Here is a 21,578-nt window from a genome sequence, read left to right on the forward strand (position 1 = left end):
TTTGTTTTTTACACTCAGAAAAGAGGTAGTTTATACCTATTACCAACACCCTTTGGGAGATTGGGGTAAGCGGGGGGTATTCTTAGTGAGTATTGCTCACAGTACCTCTTGTTTTATCTGTATTGTTAGAAGACATGATTATGTATCTATTTTATGCGATGATTGATTTCTGTTGCTTATATTGTGTTGACACTAACAGACGAATAAATTTTAAGTGCAAAAAGGTCCTGTTTAGAACACTGTAGTTCAATAACAAGCATTGCAACCCCAGTTTTTCTTTTGAATTTCCTAATTCTCCTTCAACGTAGAAATAAAAAATACACTTTTCAAAAAATTGACATTACTCCAAATGTCAAGATGTGAACCTCTATAAATATGCATTATATCTTAGAAAATCTTCTTTCTAGACACCAAGGAGGCAGCATTTTTTGTTTTCATGATTATAATGGGCATGTGTTGAAAAATCATTATGTTTTAGAAAATTTTATTTACTCCTGGGAATATTGAGGACTATTGCCACAAACTTTTCTGCATTTCTTCAATGAAATAATATACAAAACAAAAAACTTTAAATTGTTTTCTTTTAAAAAAAGAATTTATTGGTGGGTTTCATTCGACAAATGATCTTTTAAAGCTCAAATAGAAAATTATATTTTGCTGTGATGTGATAAACCCAATCTGATTAAAATCAGATCCTCTGATCCGCTTACATAGATAGCTACACAAGGATTTGAAGTAACCCAATAGAAGTTCATGTCCGCAGGACCTTTCATTAAGACAATCAAATAAATGCTGTCAGTTTTTTGCTAGCGATGTTTTCCCATAAACACTTGATTTGTCAATTTACGTACATTAAAGATGACTGCATCCATGATTGGAGGCTGCACACCTGTCAAAAAACATGCAATGTAAACAATATCTGTATTCTCTGAGGTTTTGTTTTATTCAGCCTGTTAAAAATCCCGATAGAGAGAAAACAATATAAAAAATTCTTGGATAGAAAATTAAAATTTGCCAAAGTAAGAAAACAGTTGATTAGCAGTGCTCTAAACCTTGACATCATTGAAAGTATACCGACACAGATGTGTGCCGGAATTTTTTTTTAAAGGCCCGGGTAGAGAAGATTAAAAAATCCCTAGATGATGAGAGAAAGATGCTTATTTTGTTTTTGAAGGTCATAAGTCAAAGGTCAAGGTCGTAGTATTACGTAGTAGGAAAACCTCATAGGCAGGATACAAACTGGATCGTAAGCTCCATCACCATGGTGAAAGGAAGATTCGTATTGTTTTTCAAGGTTACACGGACATAGATAGTATCACTTAGTAGGAAAACCTTATAGGCAGGATACAGACCAAACCATAAGCTCCAGGATATTGCAACTTGGTACATTTGATCTCTATGATGAGGTGAAGATGCTTATTTTTCAAGGTCAAGGTTGTAATATCAGTTAATAGGTAACCTTGTAGGCAGAATACAAACTGAACTATTGGGGCTAGTACTGTTAAAATCAGTACACATACGCTCCACATGCCAAGTGGAGGAAGCCATTTGTTTTTTAAGGTCAAAGGTCAAGGCCGTATTTCTGAGGAGGAAACTTGTAGGCAGTATACAAACTGAACTGTTGAGGCTAGGACCGTCAAACTTGGTACACATACACCTTATGCCAAATGTAAATAGACAGTACATGATTTGTCTGTTTTTATGATGCAAATTAGAAAGTATATCACACCCTGATGATTGTTGATACTTCTTGAAGACAAGTTCTACAAATCATGGTGCAAGAAAAACACCCTATATTAGCTTTTCACGGGCGTATTATATTGTACTGTTGGCGGTACTCTTGTTACATTTAATTTTCTTCAATCTATTACATTTCATGTGTGATTTACTTATTATGCAGTTTACAGAATAAGTTATTAAATCTGTTAATGGTTTCTCACTAATAAAATGAAATTCCAATTTTCCCCGTAAATGTCACTATTCCCCCACTTTTAAGAGTCCCAATCCTGAAAATCTGTGTGATTAAGGCCCTGCAATGATGCATCTGTAATTGTGTTTGGACATTTTGAGAATTACAAGCAGTCAGGGAAGGGGGTAATTTAAGTCAGAATTAGCTGTAATTAATTAGTTATTTCAATGTAACTGACTGTGTTTGGAAGGGGATTTTTTTCAATTACAAGTAAATTGGCTTTATGTGGAATTGATTTCTTTTCAATTACAAGTATTTGAATGTATTTAAACACATGTAATTGCAATTACTTTTTAATTACAAGTCCTAATCTCACTGAAAGTAAAAAAAATTATTATGAATTCACAAATATTCACTTTGATAACGTCTTTGCTCCATACTTTTAAGAAATAAACCAATCTCCACAGAAATCCTTAAATTTTCTGAACTCAATAGTTTTATCAATATGTATTCATCATTCCCTATTAGGCCAATTCAACTTAATTAGTAGATTATCATCCAGGGTTACCAAAAAGTATGAGGTGGGTGGGAGGATTTTATTTTTTTTAAATTTATATTTTCTGAGAAAAATATTCATCAATTTAATGACAAACAAGTTTTGTCAACAGAAGTGCATCATTTACTGTGGATTTACAGTAAGTGTGAACGAGACATATCGGCAAGTACATGACATGCTTCAGGTAGTTCATTTGGAAAGTCCCCGAGTGATTTTAAAGAGCGCTTTTGATAGGTCGGTTAAATTATAGGTAGGCGGTCCCAAGTATTTGGCATTATATTATCTCGTGCCTAACATGTGTAAGTTTCACTATTTGATTTCAGTATAAATTGCACCGTACGTAGCGTGAGATTCAATATCGGTTTTGATTTGACAACGGAGATTTGAGATTACGTTAATAAAATGTCTTGTAAAGTTTATCTTATATATACTAGATATCTGCATGTATAAGAGTGATGGGATATCTTATAAAGAAAAAAATATAAGTTGTCTTATAAAAGATACAAGATATCTCGTAAACTTTAGAAGATATAACTTTTATCAGATACCTTATAAATTTTATCTTTTAAACAGGAATAACCGTGTTATACTTATAATCCATCGCAGTATCTATAGGTATGGGAGGGGGAATACAGGGTGAAAAAGGCGAGCTCCGATATGTAAAGAAAAGGCAGGATAGCAATATCCCAGAATTCAAATAGTGCTGAATATTGAAAAGAAAAGAAAAAGACGGGATCGAAAATGCTGCGGGAAAAGGCAGAATCCGCAGTTGCCTCTATATCCCAATAAAAATTGAAAGGTTACTCCCTTAAAATCCTGTAGATACTTGTCAGTTTTAAGTGATCAGAAATTTCAGTACATGTTTCTATAGGCGATTTTGTCCGTTTAAGAACAATGCTTTTGTTTTATTGTCTCTTTCACATTCGCAGTTTCCATATCGTTATTTTAAAATAAATCTCTCAGAGGATATTTTCGAAATCTTGCAAAGCATTGGAAAAGATCATGTCGGAAAAATTTCTAAATTCAAATAGTTAGGGGGAAGAGGGGGTAAAAACTCTTAAGTTTCTGTCATCCGACATCGATTACACGTTAGTGGGAAAAAAAGACAACTGACTTTAAAACCACATAATAATACATTTTAATAAACGCTTAATAGTTTCAATGTACACTTTCATTTGTTTTACTTGTTAATCGATTAGTTTCAACATACTTCATATTTAGTTTTGTATTGGGGGGGGGGGGGGGGGTCTTGGTGAGAACTATGCGAACTCAGTTTTCTCTAACATTGAACATTTGATCTTGCCCCTAAAATAATTTGTCAGATTAAGTAATAAGATCATTAGGTATTCTACTTCAAGAAAACATTTATTTTCAACACATGGCATGCTTTGATGTCTTTTACTGTTATATATACCCACATTTTCGTAAGAAATTCGGAAGTAACCATCGCTAGATACTGTTAATTGAATGAACGACAAGTTCTGTGAATTCTAGCAAAAACTAAATTCCCCAAACCACCCCTCTCCTGTACATGTAACACATTATTAAAGAAATTCAGCATTTCGTTAGCATTCTATAACGTCATAATAAACCACAGCAAAGGTCGATTGTTAATGTTGCGATACTGGTGTACTTTTGAACCTATATCACTGGTCCACCCCTAACTGTATGTCCATAGGAGTTTGAAATTTTATCAATAAAGTTAATAAAATGTACTTGATTGACCAAGCCTTGAGCTATGGTCAATCAAGTACATTTTATTAACTTTATTGATAAAATTTCAAGTTCCTATGGTATGTCCATGATTTCGATTACCCGTTGTACGAACGCGACACTCGCTTCGTCTATATATATATATATATATATATATATATAAAGTCTCTTTTTTGGAAGTAAAATACAGAAAAAACTCTAAACACTTTGTTGAAATATTTCGACCGTGTTACCGGTCTTCTTCACGAAAACACGACTGAAGAAGACCGGTAACCCGGTCGAAATATTTCAACAAAGCGTTTAGAGTCTCTCTCTCTCTCTCTCTCTCTCTCTCTCTCTCTCTCTCTCTCTCTCTCTCTCTATATATATATATATAACTGACTCGGCCTAAATTGCAATAAAATCAGTAGCAAAGAAATTTTCAACACTTCGTTCGTGTTCAGACCACAGGGGTTCGTCACGAATTGACCCTCTCTATTCTATATTTACATTTATTTGTAAATATAGAATAGACGATGTCAAATTTTAAAAAGACAAATATTTCGTGACGAGTCCCTGTGTTCAGACGAAATATGCTTCTCTTGGATTTTCTTTGCAGTTTCTTGAAAGTCATTTCCCTAAAAATTTCTCGCAGTTCTACAAATTAAAGACACCTTTGGTACATTGTCAGGGGTACAAATATTTCTTCTTAATAAATTTTGTCTGATTTCTCTATTAATATACACTTGATTTCTTTTTAATTTCATACTCGATTAACAAAAGTACATCCGGTGTGAGCATTGCCGGTGTGAGCTTCGTTGGCGACATTTTTGGTGCAAGAGTTCCCATGATTGACAATTTTATAACGTGGCCTTTGCGACGCCTAATTTCTTACTGATTTTACCATAAAATAAACCCTCGGCATGTAATTTTAAAATCAACGTCATTGTTTTAGTTGGTATTGGTTTTCCCTTTTCGCAGTCTCTTCCATCTGCTAAAAGATTATGTAATGACACGCCAGTGTAAAGACACGTGTGACCATCTAAAATTATTTTTATTCCCGCCCCTTTAGATATTGGTCCAATCGCAGTGATTGTTCTTTCCTTGATGCGTCAACATTGATAGATTTGTTTTGAAACCAACTATCCGAGACCTCGAATGAACTTGAGAAGCTGAGTCGTTCACACTTACTGTAAATTCACAGTAATGTCAGATGGATATCAATCTATGCTTTCACAGACAAACTCCAGGTTAAGCTTTAATTTCCGGAAGAACGTGAAAAATTAAGAAAACCATATCTATTTTCTTCACACGCTTTTTACGTTGCTATACCGGAAATGTAAACAAGAAGTGTAAATACCAGTCGCACATGAAAATTTTCTGGAAATCGCAAGTTTCACAAAATAAAAAAATTCGGGGCTGGACAATTTTTGAGGGGTGGGGGGTGGGGGATGATAATCTATCAATTAAGTTGAATTGGCCTTATGATGTTTCTTAAAATGTCTACAAAACTCTAAATGCTGTGGACATACCAATTCATCTTCATATTTCCTTCAGTGCATGAAATGGGAATCTTAATATTTTGGAAACTTATTCTTCAGAAGATAATAACACCCAAAACACTTGTATGGTTTATCCCAGATAGGCATTACATCCTAATTTAATTACATGTAAACATTGATTAAAGGGTTTAGATACACGGCCCAGGGATGTTTAGCAAAAATGTGAATTTCTAATCGAGAATTATGGTCCAAGAAAACATTTGAAGGCATTTAATTTGACTTGAAGATAACCGTGTGTTCCAGTGTATAGAGAAAAAAATTGTTGTTTCTGAAATTTCAAGGTCACATGCAACATTTCTGTATTTTTAAAAAAAAACTATTTTTTTGTCTCCTTGATATGAAGAGTTCTTTAATGATTTCCGATATAGGTTTACTATACATATTGTATAGTGGCCTATTTAATTTAGTTGTTAGACCACCTAACTAGTAATCTAATGCAAGGGTCATGAGTTCAATTTCTGATTATGCAAATATTAATATTTTGATTTTTCTCCCCTTCTTTGCCAAAATTGAAATATGTGACGAGTCAACTTCACATTTTTACTTGCCACAACCAGGAACTATCCAAATATTCTAATTTTAAAACATACCAAATTTTTTTTTTTTTTTTAGAAACAAGATAGGATGCAAGTGAATTGTTCAATACTTGAAATTTCATGAAGAATTACATATTATTGAGAAATGTTGTGTGTGCCCTTCAAGCCAAATGCTAGCAGATAGCATCTCAGGGAGGGGGGGGGGGGATAGAGATCTAGATATGATGATTGATAAAATTAATTAATACAAGTCATTTTGTAAAACTCTATTGTACATTATAACACACTTGCTCCCATGTTTAAGTGTGATGTGTTAGAAGATCATGTTTATAATTGAAGAGTATTAAATTACTCAAAAATAATTGAAGTAATCCATTACAATCGTAAAAATCTATGTAATTGTAATTGAAATTAATTGAAGGAATTGACATATGTGATTCAAAGTATTTAGTTACATTATAAAATGATTGAGAGAGATCAGTCATATTTATGGTCAAGATTCACTCACTAATGTGTTTCCTTGTACAACACTTGTTAGGAAGAACTGTCTAGTTTGTTTGAATTATGGTGGGATAAATGCAGTGAAAGTGCTAAATAAGGATCACTGCCTGGGAAAAAGTTGAGTTGTAAAAAAAAAACAACTTAAAAATACAAAGAGCTGGTGGCTTTACCTATCTAAACTCAGGTGACCTATTGCAATTGGTTTTCGTCCGTCGTCCATCGTGCGTTAACAATTGAACATTTTTAACTTCTTCTTAATAACTACCAGTCCAATTCTTTTTAAATTTGGTATGAAGCATCATTGGGACAAGGGGGACATAAATTGTAAATTTCAGGACTCCAGCACCCCTGGGGCCCTAGGGACAGGGCAAAAACTGCCCAAAATTGACCAATTTTCAAAAATCTTCTTCTCAAGAACCACACACATGTAAGAAAAACTAAATGCATAGTGATGTAGATCAGGAAGGCCTCTATCAAAATTGTAAATTTCATGATCCCCGGGGTAGGGGTTCTGACCCCCAGGGTGGGCCAAACTTGTTATATATAGTGTTTATGTGTAAAACACATACGTAAATAACATCTTCTTTAGTGCTATTGATACTAAATTGAAAGTAAATAGATATTTAGAAAGAGCAGGTAGTCTTTTACCAAAATTGTAAATTTGATGGTCCCAGGGGTAGGCGTTTTAGTATCAGGGTGGGGCCAAAATGGTCAGTTATCAAATGTGTAAACAATAGATGTTTTTAACTTCTTGATAACTATCATTCCAATTCTTTTCAAATCTGGTATGAAACATATTTGGAACAAGGGGAACATAAATTGTAAATTTCAGGATTCCTGCACCCCTGGGGCCCTAGGGGCGGGGCAAAAACTGCCCAAAAATGACAAATTTTCTAAAATCTTCTTCTCAAGAACTGCACATGTGTAAGAAAAACTAAATGCATAGTGATGTAGGGCAGGAAGGCCTCTACCAAACTTGTGTAAATTTCATGATCCCCGGGGTAGGGGTTCTGACCTCAGGGCAGGGCCAAACTTGTTATATAGTGTGTATGTGTAAAACACTTGAATAACATCTTTAGTGCTATTTATACTAAATTGAAACTAAATGGATAGAGCAGGTAGTCTTTTACCAAAATTGTAAATTTGATGATCCTCAGAGTAAGGGTTCTGACCCCAGGGTAGGGCCAAAATTAGTATATAGTATTTATGTGTAAGTTTGCTGATACTGTATAAAATCTAAATGCATACTTGCAGATGTTTTAATGTTGATACACCTATTCTTTAAAGCCTTTCATCAGTGTATGCACTTTTGAGGGCATTGAAGTTTTAAGAACACATCTTGTTTTATACTGTTGCTGAACATTAGAATTTAGCTTAGATATTCAGAACAGGAAATTTTTTCTAGATTTCATAGCCCATGGAAGTAGTGATACTTTTTCACTAGTATTCAGGTGACCGATAAGGCCTGTGAGCCTCTTGTTAATAATCTTGGTCCCGTGGAGATCAAGGTTAGAATAGGCCCTCAGTACCTTTTGCTTGTCGTAAGAGGCAACTAAAGGGGGCGGTCCTTCAGATGAGACTGCAAAAACTTAGGTCCCATGTCACAGCAGGTGTGGCATGATAAAGATCCCTCCCTGCTCAAAGGTCGTAAATGCCGAGCATTATAGGCCTAAATTTTGCAGTCCTTCACCGGCAATGGTGACATCTCCATATGAATGAAAGATTCTCGAGAGGGACGTTAAACAATATTCAATCAATGAATTTGATAATCTTGTACCTCCGTCAGTTCTTGAAAAGTAAGTACTGACATTACTGTAAACCAACTTTTGTTCACATGTGAGAAATTTGCGGGAACCTAATTGTCACAAATATTTTTCACAATGAAGCAGTCCCTTAAATGTCTGCCTTATTAGCTCACCTGAGCTGAAAGCTCAAGGGAGCTTTTCTGATTGCCTGTTGTCCGTCGTCTGTCCATGTCTTTCTGTAAACTTTTTACATTTTCAACTTCTTCTCCAGAACCACTGGGCCAATTATAACCAAACTTGGCCAAAAGCATCCTTGGGTGAAGGGCTTTCAAGTTTGTTCAAATGAAGGGCCATGTCATTTAAAAATCTTCTTTTCAAGAACCACTGGGCCAGATGAGCTGAGATTAAAATGAAAGCTTTCTGACATAGTGCAGATTCAAGTTTGTTAAACTCATGACCCCTGGGGCTAGGATAGGTCCACAATAGGGGATCAAAGTTTTATATAACCAATAAATGAAAAAAAATATTTAAAATTTTTCTCCTTAAGAACCATTGGGCCAAAGAAGTTTACATTTGCACGAAAGCTTCCTTACATAGTGCAGATTTAAGTTTGTAAATATCATGGTCCCCAGGGCTAAGGTGGGCCAAAGTAGGGGGTCAAAATTTTACATACAAATATATAGGGAAAATCATTAAAAATCTTCTTCTGAAAAATCACTGGGCCAGAAAAGTTTATGTATACATGAAAGCTTCCTGACATAGTGCAGATTAAAGTTTGTAAAAATCATGGTCCCCGGGAGTACATGTAGGTTGGGACCACAATAGGGATCAAAGTTTTACATGCGAATATGTAGGAAAAATCTCTAGATATGAGCCAAGGTGACTCAGGTGAATGATGTGGCCCATGGGCCTCTTGTTTGTTTAAGATTATCTTGGTTGAGAAAATCTGTTGTTGCAAATCATATATCACTGGTAAATTGTGAAATAAAGTTGCAGATAAAAGTTGGTGTACAGTACTAGTGAATACTTGAGGCTCTAATTCTGTTACGTCTGAGGCTGTGGTACATTTGTGTAAAATATCCAAATATTTAGCCCTTTTCAACACATTTATGAAAATTTTATATTGATTATCTGATAAAAAAAATCATGTCTGATTTCAAAGCATTCCATGGGGTGAGTTGGTATCAACATTTAGTTTTTAAATAGTTGCATACCTTGTTGTGTTTACCGGTAAGTCTCCAAGAATATCAGTTTTTAATGCAAAGCTAAAATTACAAAGGCAGTTAAAGTTTTTGAGGTAAAATTCAAGGTCCCAATGAAATAATGTCCTAAAATTGTTGTGATTTAGTGACAGACATACATATTAAGAGTAAAACAAAGCTACAATGATCATGTCTATAATGAACTAAATGATTATCATTCCCTTTAATTTTAAAACACACTATGAACTTATCAATTTTACTGTATGTGGAGAGATTTGAATTTAGATGGTTAAAGGACAAGGTCAGGTTATGATGAGATTTTGTGACATGATTTCAATCTAATGTATTTTTCAAGTGGACAATGGTCAGAGGAAAACATCTTTGATTTTTGAAATAGCTAGATTTAAGGTCAAGGTTGAAATAGAGAGGTTGTATTGACACATGATTCAACTTAGTATTATTAATCTTGCTATCTTCATATTTAGTGTACAGGGAAGAAGTAGAAAGTTGCAAGGTCAAAGGTCAAGGTCACAATGTATTTATTGATACTACAAATCTTGGTATTAGATTAAAATAAGATCTTTTATGTGGGGCCTGAATGACTACTGGCTTTGTAGTATGATCGAAGATCGCTGTTTTGATTGAAAGGTTAATTTGTTTTCTTTGTGTCACCTTTTTAGCCAAATTGCGTAGCAAATCTCAGCTTTTAAATTGGCGAAGGATTGGTGTCCAGTAGGGCGTCGTCCACAATTAGCTTGTCCGGTCTCTAACTCTCATACTTTTTGGTGCATCTTTGTGAGACTTGCATAACATGATCACATCCAAAACAGGAAGGTTCCTGTTTATTTTGAGGTCAAAAGGTCAAGGTATGTTTTTCACTATATACTGTAGATTTTTAGCTTGCCTCTTTTATACATGTACTTGCTGGTGCATGTTTATCAGACTTCAAATCCTGATGACATTCAAGATTCATGTTGCTTTTGAAATCCAAAGGCCAAAGGTCAAGGTCATTATCACACTAAATACCTATTGCAACCATTCAAAGCTTCATACTTATAAACTATATTAAAACGTACGTGGATGTTTTTACTTCGTGAATGCAAGTGGGCAAAATTTTCCAAACTGCAACTCTGCCATACGCATCTTTGATGCATTTTAGCGATTTTTTAATTACAACACATTGCATAAGTTTTGTTGAAGTGAAATGCTGTACCACTTAACAACGGGTGGTAGTGAAGAAATAATAAGAAATCTGCAACACCATATTTGTAGCATTCGACAGAAGAGTGATTCTGTTTTATTACTTAACATTTGACAGAAGAGTGATTCTGTTTTATTACTTAAAGGCCGAGTTTTTCAACCGGTCGGTTTTCCTCAGGTAAGTTAAAGTGTGGGGCGAAACTAATTTAAGGCAGGTGTGAAGCCATGTGCCCGAGGAAACCCTGCTAGCTTGTATATATCGTCCCAAATACACAGGATGTTATCTGTGTTACCTGCATTACCTGTACGATTTTATAAGATTGAAAAATTCATGGTAGCCATTTTTCTTGTGCAGGTTAATCGAAACGCTGATAATTAATCTAATGAATCAAACATGTAAAATTAAAGCTTGATAAATTTATCTTATATAAATGAGAACGTTAGCCATTGAAAACGTAGACAGAATATTCTTTATTCTAAGTTTTCTTGTATACATTTGACTGCCTCCGTCAGATTCCGGGTATCCGACGAAGGACTGCCAAACCTACAGTTCCTGCGTACTGCGGTAAATTTTCTGGCTATGTACAGCTGATGTACCGACCATCGTCCCACGCCCCGTGATGACTACATGTATATATTCCAAAACTGCTCAGAAAGTTTTATTCAGTTTGAATTAGTTTTTCTGGACGGTACACCAGAATACTCTGGTTACCAAAGTTGTCTGTGTGACTCGTGCATAACGCATGGCCTACAAAAACAATCAGGACATTCGGATTTTCCGACAGTTCCTTAGATAAATGGTCCAGACGAAGAATTCGTTCTTCCTCTGGATCCCAATCCCAACCATGATACGCAAGAAAGATCCCTTATAACGGCTAACTTCTCTTCCGATAAGGTGACATTTACATCAATCTAATTAAAATTAAATGTTAGATCCGCTCGCTTACTCACATACATATGTATGCGAACAAGCGAGCGGATCTAATTCTAATAAAATTGCAGTTACATGCACGTTTGTCGCTATGTTTCGAGGGAAAATTACGCGTAAATTATATTCTAACAATCCATAATAATTATTATCAATCGTATCCATTCCTAAGCATAACCTACTACAGTAAAATATCTGTATTTCGAATATGGTTTATCTCGAATACACAGTCGAACTTGGCTGCTGGTCCCGGCCATTTTCCCTATATAAATGATTTAAAAAACCTCTGATATTTCGAACACGGTAATCTCGAATACCCCGCTTATGTCGAAGTATTTTCAAGGTCTCATTTTGCGAATAAAGAGGTTGCTGCCTTCCTGTCAAGCAGTTAATTAGACTAATGCGAAGGGGAGATGTGAAAAAAGGGGTTTTTTTGCAAAAATTCCTGACCCAACCAAGTCATCTGAAAAGAAAAGACTATGTACATGTAAACTGTGGATCCATCATTTGCGTATATAATGACAAGTTGAGGTTCGAGACATTTGTATGAAGAAACATACCGTCTGCTCTGGTCTGCGACTTGACTGAATGTCTTTTCTTAATTTCTACTTGTGAAAGAATGAGCTCAAATCTATACGGCTCCAAATCTAACAGTTGGTGACTTGTCATGTTTACAGTTTACAGCGCTGCTGATGAAATATAAACTGGAACTGACGGTGTGACGTCATATATCAAACTTCAACGGCCCAGTATGTTTAGCTGATCTGTAGTTTGTGCTTTCAAGTCTAGCAAGGGTTTTAATATTTTTTTCCAGATTACTTTCTACTAAAACTGCATTTTTTGACTAAATAATATGAATTTGAAACTTTCCAATTTCAAAATATCATTCATGTACATACAGTACCCGCAACGTTATTCTTGACATGATAAACGATAGAACACGATACACGCACAATAGGATAGGATACACGCACGATAGGATAGGATACACGCATGATACGATAGGATACACGATAAACCTGATTAATGCAAAACCTGATAAACGATCTTCATGATAAATGGAAAACCTGATAGAAATGTTGTAAATTTAGAAGCAATTTAGACAGCACGAAATTTTGATACCTACATGTACAACGTAATTACATTATGTTGATAATAATACTGAAGGATTTCAATATTCATCATACACCTAAAACATATGATTTCTTTAATCCACGGTCGTACTTTTTTAAAGAAATATTTTTAATTCAATTTTTTATGCCATCACAACTAAAATCAGAAAACTAAACTATTAATACGGTTTTTAATTCATTATTTGATATCTATATGAATTGTCCCAGCCAATGATTCTAAAATTATAGTGTCACTTAATGTTTAATATATAAATTACACAGGGAATTAATTAAATGTAATATAATGTAGTGATATCATGCTTCAGTAGCTTTCTTATTCTAATGTCTATTATCTTGAATGTGAAATAAAACCAAGTAATAGTTTTTGTGTAGCGAGGAAGGGGTTCTTTTGGATCAAGCTCTAAGTTCACTGGTCATTCAACAATTACAATTATTTTCATGACCGCTTTGAAAAAATCCACTGCATTACACCAAATCTTCATACACTATGAGTGATAATTGATAGTCATAAGTAATTGGAACATATGTAATACTATTTGAATTGATATCTTAATAAAACATAAATAAACTATGAAAAACTAAACAAAACCCGACCTTTTAAATTCACAATTTTGAAACGCTTAAAGATTTTTGTGTTTAGTATATAATTTTTTTTTCAAATAATCATGAAAACCGGCATCAATTTTCAGTATCTACCCGTACGACTATTGGTACTTGTACATTTAAAAAAAAACCCACCAACGATGACAGCCGATTCGTGCCCAGTTAAGTATACTTATGGGAGATGCAACACCATTGCACCCTTTAGAAACTTAATCTTCTAAATGTGTGAAATACAATGTCCCTGAGAATGTTTGTAGTCAAAACACTGGTGATACACGGACGCGCACAAGTTCAGTAGTTGGTATATAAATAGAATACAGGTGGAAAAAATCAGAAGAAAAAGAGCCTTTATTAAAATATATGTAATAAACAATGTAATTTACCGATTTTTCCTTTCAAATCGAACTCCCTATTTCTCTGTTAGTGTTAATTAAAAATAATTGTTTCTAGACAAACAAACGTTTATGAACTTCAGATAAAGGAGCTTTCATATTTACTGTCCCTGGTTTGCTCGGCAAACCACTGCCTACTTTTCATACTACTTAGACATATATCTCTTCTTCTGCCTTAAACTCGACAGCTTTATGTTCTCCTTCAATTTAATACTGTCTTTTCTAGATTCCTAAAAATAGCTTCTTTAACAAAACGAATAAAGCTTTCGAAAAATATCTTACTGTTTCGTTAGATTTAATATACAATCCCGATAGTTTCCGAAGCTACACGATAAATGATTTTCACAATAAACGGAAAACCCGATACACGCGAAACACGATACACGATAGACCCGATAAACGCAAAACATGATAGAATACAGAAAACCTGATACACGATGGGATAGGATACACGCACGATACGATAGGATACACACACACACACACACGATAGGAAATGTCAAGAATAATGTTGCGGGTACTGTATCTCTCCATCCATATCAGATTTCTCTGGTGTGCTCTTCGTCCTTAATGATGTTATATTGTATGTGAAGCCCAACGTGGGTAATTCTATCGTAAGATTCACCTCAACTGTGTGAAGACCAGCAGTGATTATACAGGAGAGGGTACACGGGTCACAGACTTGGATTTTATGTAGGTTTCCTGTGAGCATTCCAGATTCCTCCCTTACCTGTGACCGCTCTCTCTCCAGTATCGGAGCACTGTAGAGAGAAAATGTGGATCTAGTTTGGTAATTGTCTTAAAATAGATGCAGTGGAATCTGAAACTATTATTTTTCTGTACTTGTAGGATCAGATCTGACCTCTGTCACTGTTTTTTTTTTGTACTTTATATAGAATCAGATCTGGCCTTTGTATTTTGTACTTGTAGGATCAGATCTGACCTTTGTATTTTGTACTTGTAGGATCAAATCTGACCTTTGTATTTTGTACTTGTAGGATCAGATCTGACCTCTGTATTTTGTACTTGTAGGATCAGATCTGACCTCTGTATTTTGTACTTGTAGGATCAGATCTGACCTCTGTATTTTGTACTTGTAGGATCAGATCTGACCTCTATCACTGTCATTGACTTTGGGAATGCTATCCACAACAAATTCAAGGAAGTGGCGCTGTACTTTAAAGACTTTGAGCTGCAGACGTTGTTATACAGGGCTCCTGAGGTAAGAATTTCGTAAGCTTGGTATGATGACACTGTCATGACTCGTTTGTACCTGTCATTTCAGGAGAAAGACTATTATGCTATACATGATGTGTTTAAATTAAAGTAGCTCATTACACGACTATATACTCTTTATACAAGATGCCAATTTTTAAAATGTTTTGTGAAATTATTTGTGTCTATCAATCATCGTAGCTCAGTGGATAAAGGATAGGGTCAGAAATCCGCAGTTCCAAAGTTCAAATCCGTCAAAGTCCTCTCTTCCTATTTCTTGAAATAAATTTTTGAAATTATTTTTTATCTAAAATTACATATTTTTGCCTTTTTGACATATGTACTTATTACCTATCATAAAAGCTTTCATAATTATATCATATTTTGCTGATTTGAGAAACTTCAAGATGTAGTGAGCCATCTTAAATGTGTACATGTTACCACCAAGTAGGTGTATCGTATCACCAGCAATATTCATGGCTTGAGAAGTTACATAAAAATGAGTTGGATAATTCATTTGTCGAGGGTGTTTTATATTTTATTTGTTCAGTCCTTTTATATGCTCATGAGATTGCTTATTTGTAACTTTGTACAAGGTAAAGAGTTTATATTTGGTGAGCTTGAAGATCGGAGCTTTAAAAAAAATGTCAGGAAAAGATAAAAGACGAAATTCTTCAAAACCATGCTTCAGCTTTGGACACATTTAATATCCCAGTCAATGGGTCGGATGAATATGAGTTGCCGTACCTATACTGGATTCCTAAACTTCATAAAAACCCTTACAAAAATACATTGCTGGATCCAATAAATGTTCTTCCAAGCCCCTATCTTTGATCCTCACGAAAATATTAACAGCTTTGAAGGAGAAACTTCAAACATACTGTGCGACTACATATGCCAGAAGTGGTGTAAATCAAATGTGGATTATAAAAAATTCTAAAGAACTTTTAGTTAACTTGAAATCACAAAACTTTTCTCAAATCAACATCAAAACATATGACTTTTCAACTCTTTACACAACCATTCCTCACGATAAATTAAAAAATAGATTTTTTTTCACATCATAGACAGTTGCTTCTTCAACAAATTGGAATAAAAAAACGCAAATATTCCTATCTAGTGATCAGTCATTTAAAAAAATTACTTTGTTAAACGCCACTCCGATTCCGCAAACAAGTATGCTGAAGTTGAAATAAAAAATATTCTGGAGTTCCTCATTGACAATGTCTTCGTGGTCTTTGGTGATCAGGTCTTCCAACAATCTTTTGGAATACCCATGGGCACAAATTGTGCTCCTTAGCTGTTTTTATATTCCTATCAAGCAGAATTTATTCAAAAACTTCTACGTGAGAAGAAAAAATCTCTTGCTGTAGCCTTTAATTTGACTTTTAGATTTATTGACGATGTATTATCTATTAACAATGATAATTTTCATTCATCTGTTGATTCAATATATCCCAGTGAACTTGAAATAAAGACACCACACGGCAAACTAACAACTCAACTGTATGACAAACGGGATGATTTCAACTTCTCCATCGTCAGCTTCCCATATTTATGTAGCAATATTCCATTATCACCTGAATATAGTGTTTACATCTCTCAACTGATTTGATACGCAAGAGCTTGTTCTGCGTATGGTCAGTTTTTAAATCGAAGCAAGCTACTGACAAACAAGTTGATGGTGCGGGGATTCCAACAGTCTCGTTTAAAATCAGCATTTTGCAAATTCTATGGTCGTTATAACGATCTAGTTTGCCAATACAACCTATGATTGGGTCAAATGCTGTCTGATGTGTTTCATGTTGATTGTTAGGCTGTTCTTGGCACACTGATTTTGACTACGGATAACTCTGTTTACCTGATCAAGATATAGGGCTCATGGCGGGTGTGACCGGTCGACAGGGGATGCTTACTCCTCCTAGGCACCTGATCCCATCTCTGGTATATCCAGGGGTCCGTGTTTGCCGAACTCTTTATTTTGTTTTGCTTATAGGAGTTATGAGATTGATCACTGTTTGTTATCTTAGCCTTTCATTGCAACTTGACGAGCTTTCTGCATGTCTACGATTACATGGTATTACAGTGGAACCCCGTTTTCCATTTTGTCACGATAAAATAACGTAATACCGGGGGCAACGTAATAAATGTTCCCAGTGAAATCCGTTAAAAGTATAATTTGGAAATTGTGTATCGTCCGTTGGTACTCTGTGAAGGGGTGTGTGAATATATCTTTACTGTTTCTTTGTTAAAAGACTATGATACTTTGTGTTATTTACATCTTATCTTTAATGTCCGTAATTCTTCATGTTCTTATCCCTTTTCTTTATTTCGGTGTAGGATACATAAGGATGTTTTGATAAACGTTGCTTTTTCTGCATTCGTTTGGACCGCCATTTTGTTCAACTTTAAAACAATGCGTTCATGTAAATTTCTCTCAATAACTCGTTCCGGTTCGTATTCAACATTCGTATTAAAAAAATAACAAAACATCGTTTTTATTAATTTCTCTAATTACACAATACACAACACAATAAAAAAATCCCACCCAAAAAACAACAAAACTATAGACACAAAACGCACACGATACCCAACACTTACACCCTTCTCACCAACGATAAACATGCACGGAGAACAATTTAAGCGTAATCCACATTAAAAAAATATAATGATGCACGAAAATTTCATTTATAACACTAAATGATGGCACTAAAATCACGTGCGCATCAAGGGATTTTAAAATATTCACTGAGGTAAATACCGTGCACGAATCAGCGGATAGATTGGTGTATGTATGGACGAGATTTACGAACACCCAAGCTGCATGTCCAAACAACTTCGCTATTAAAACTCTATTCACGGACAGCTTTGGTACCAAACAAGAAAGACAAGATTTATCGTAGCAATGTTACAACCGCTTGGGTAACTACTTGGACATAGCTAGGTGACTAAAGGTGTTCAATTAAAAAAATTATTGAACACCTTTAGTCACCTAGCTATGTCCAAGCAGTTACCCAAGCGGTTGTAACATTGCTACGATAAATCTTGTCTTTCTTGTTTAGTACCAAAGCTGTCCGTGAATAGAGTTTTAATAGCGAAGGTAATCACACTATGCTGAACATGCAGGTGGTTGAGAAATTATTTCTTTGATTATCAAAATATGAAAAATGAAGTAAATTTCATAGAGTACAATTTCTACGTGGTGACTGCCTTAGACAGTCAAGGTGTGAATGGCTTATTATTTTGAGAATCACTATTGAATAATTAGGGGTTTATTACGTTTTTGTCGGAATTTTTACAACGTAATACCGAGTCCCGGCATTTTAGGACAACGTAATAACGAGGTCTATTTTATATAGGTTTGTTAAGAAATGGTTTTGTGCTTTGAAATTCCAACGTAATATGCGGACTAACGTAATAAAGGGGGAACGTAATAACGGGGTTCCACTGTACAGGTTAGAAATCATAACAGCTGTATATTGCTGAATTGAAATTTTTTAACAGCGGCGTACAATGAGAGCATTCATAGATGTAAGTGAAATTGATGTGGTATTATCTGATTAATTAAGTGTGCTAAAGAAAGATTAAGATGATGAATGATATGTCTTTCCTTTGTCGATTATTACAGTTTGCTTTTCATTTCTTGAACAATATTCAGTATTTACATCTTTATTCATGAGCAGAGATGAAGTACCCTGTTTAATTTCATCCAATCAATTTTCCACCAGAGAGGTTCCCCCTGTGTTTGTTCCACTAATCTGATTATAATCGCACCCATTGTGTTAAAGCTTAGACAGATTTCATATAAAATTACATGTACCCCTTTGAATGTTAACATTGACCAGGAAATGGATTTTTAAGTGAAACACAGATTTGACTTTCTTGACTAACATACCACAAGGGAGATTTAGCTTTCAGAGGTTTCAAATAAATGGAAATAATTTCCTCAAAAACATTTTACAAGAATTGATTCCTATGACTTAATCTTGGAGCAATTCATCATTGTTGGTGACATCTTACTTAAACGCTGGTCCTAAGAATTTTTATCAGCAGTTGCTGGTTTCATTTTTGGGTCCCTAGAGACAAGGGTTTGGTCATTAAAGCATTAACAGTATTGTTTTATCTGTTCAAAATGATTGATAATGAACAGTTTGTAGACGAAGAAAAAATTACTGATGCATCTCCGAGAAAAAAAACCCCAACGGTTTCTGTCTTCAAAATCAGAGTTGACATGCAATATGGCGAAGTCTTGAAAACTACTCGGATTTAGTGAAGACTTTTAGATTACTTTGATAAAGCATTTTAAATGAGATGACATGTGCGACTGATAATTTGACAGCCAAGAACACACAATTGAATTACCAGCTTTTGCCGTTGACAATATTGCATTAATATGATCCATGATCTCATCCTTATTTCCACTCAACGAGAGTGAGAAATCGGCAATGAATTACTCATTGTCTGAATGGAATATTTTGAAGAACAGAAACATTCTGGGAATTTCTGGAAAGAAATTGTAAATGGGGCTTTCCTAACCAATGAGGAGATACTAGTGTGATTTGATTTAAACTTATTGTAAGCTACACAAAAGAAATCAGAAACAAGTTTACTGTTGTCCTGCAGATTGCTCTCCCTACTAGCATTGAAATACAATTATTGTAGAAAAGTCATTCATCAAAAAACTGTCAGAGGCATTTGCTTTAGTTGAACAATTGTAGTAAAAATTCAACAGTCTGTAAATGTGTGGTATTGCTTTGGTAACCAGACACTATTCTAATTGTATCAATTGTTTGGATGATGGGGACAATTAACTCATCAGAACTTTCCTTTTTGAAGAAATTCTAGCCTTATAGCAGATTCTGAACTCTGGAAAAATGCCATTAAATTTCAGGTAATTAGTAGCACCAACCAGAAAACAATGCCCAAGAGTCCGCAGTTTTCCCCCTTAATCGCTGTGACGATGACACCATTAGGTCATCCATCACTCTCTAACTCAGCAACAGGAAGACGTCCCCAATTTTCTCCATTAATCTGTCTAGTACCGCGTTCTCTTTTATGTATGCACAATGGATTGTTACGTTACATTTGACTACAAAATTAAGATATGATTGATTAAACACATAATTGGTGCAATATAACAGATTTTTCTGTCATTAAGAAGAATTCCAAAATGATTTCATTATATTGATCTTGTGAAATTTAACCCAATTGTGCTGAATTACAGAAGCTAGCCAGTAAAATTGATGCTCATGTTCATAAATTGGAATCTCCTGATGCAATCCCGAGATCAATTTATGTAATTATTGTGTTTCAAGCATGCAAATTATTTTACATAGTGCATGATAGTTGTTTAATCAACACTTCATTACTCAGAGGAGTTCGTAAGTTCATCATGAAATTGGCCAACTTGTAATTAACAGTGAGGAGAGGGACATCTCATGAAATTCAAATGCTCTGTAAACAGATCAAATGACAAGATGTCACATTTCCAAGTTCATTTTCTCAAACACAACACTCTGTTATGGAGGAAATTTTGTTCAGTGATTGTAGCTCGGAAATGTATTGACTAGAAAGAACAGAATCAGCTTTAGGGATGCGTTATATAATTCCTGTACTAACATTCTGTTACACTAAATTGATTGTCCTTACGGAAAAAAATGGCATGGAAATTACTTCTTCTTTTTTAAATTGTATTCAAATCATAAGGTCCTAATAAAACTATTAGATTTTTATTTGTTTTTGAGATGTCTGTTACATTGGTTTACTTTGTAATCTATGTAAAAGTGAATCAAGATAGTGGTTAATCTGACTTTTAACTAATTAAAGCCTGTGTTTTGATTGTTATTTTCAGATGTTATTTTCAGGTGCTCTTTGGGATCCCGTTTGATTTAACCAATTAAAACCTGTATTTTTATTTTTATTTTCAGGTGCTCTTTGGGATCCCTTTTGATTTAATTAATTAAAACCTGTATTTTTATGCCCCCCTTTGAAAAAGAGGGGGCATTATGCCCCCCTTTGAAAAAGAGGGGGCATATTGTTTTGCACCTGTCGGTCGGTCTGTAGACCATGTGTTGTCCGCTCAATATCTTGAGAACCGTTCACTTGATGATAATGATATTTCATATGTGGGTTAGTTATGAGTAGAAGAGGATCCCTATTGTTTTTCAGGTCAAAAGGTCAAAGGTCAAGGGTCAATCTACTCTGGACATAGGAATATAATGTCCGCTCAATATCTTGAGAACCCTTTGCTTGAAAGAATCAAACTTGGCACACTGGTACATCCTAAGGAGTAGATGACCCCTATTGATTTTGAGGTCATATGGTCAAAGGTCAAGGGTCAAACTGGGCATAGGAATATACTGACCATTCAATGTCTAGAGAACCCTTTGCTTGACAGACATCAA

General features: G+C 34.8%; 1 protein-coding gene across 6 annotated transcripts in view; it reads left to right on the forward strand.

Moving 5' to 3' along the window:
• The window catches only part of LOC125650140 (dual specificity tyrosine-phosphorylation-regulated kinase mbk-1-like), an 81,617-nt gene that overhangs the window by 42,251 nt on the left and 17,788 nt on the right, over positions 1–21,578 (forward strand). For all 6 annotated transcript variants that reach the window (XM_048878136.2, XM_048878135.2, XM_048878137.2 and 3 more), the window contains one exon: positions 15,060–15,181. In XM_048878136.2, the coding sequence (XP_048734093.2) occupies positions 15,060–15,181 (122 nt within the window). The remainder of the gene's footprint in view (positions 1–15,059; positions 15,182–21,578) is intronic.

Source organism: Ostrea edulis, chromosome 5, assembly GCF_947568905.1.
Source record: "Ostrea edulis chromosome 5, xbOstEdul1.1, whole genome shotgun sequence".
NCBI lineage: Eukaryota > Metazoa > Mollusca > Bivalvia > Ostreida > Ostreidae > Ostrea > Ostrea edulis.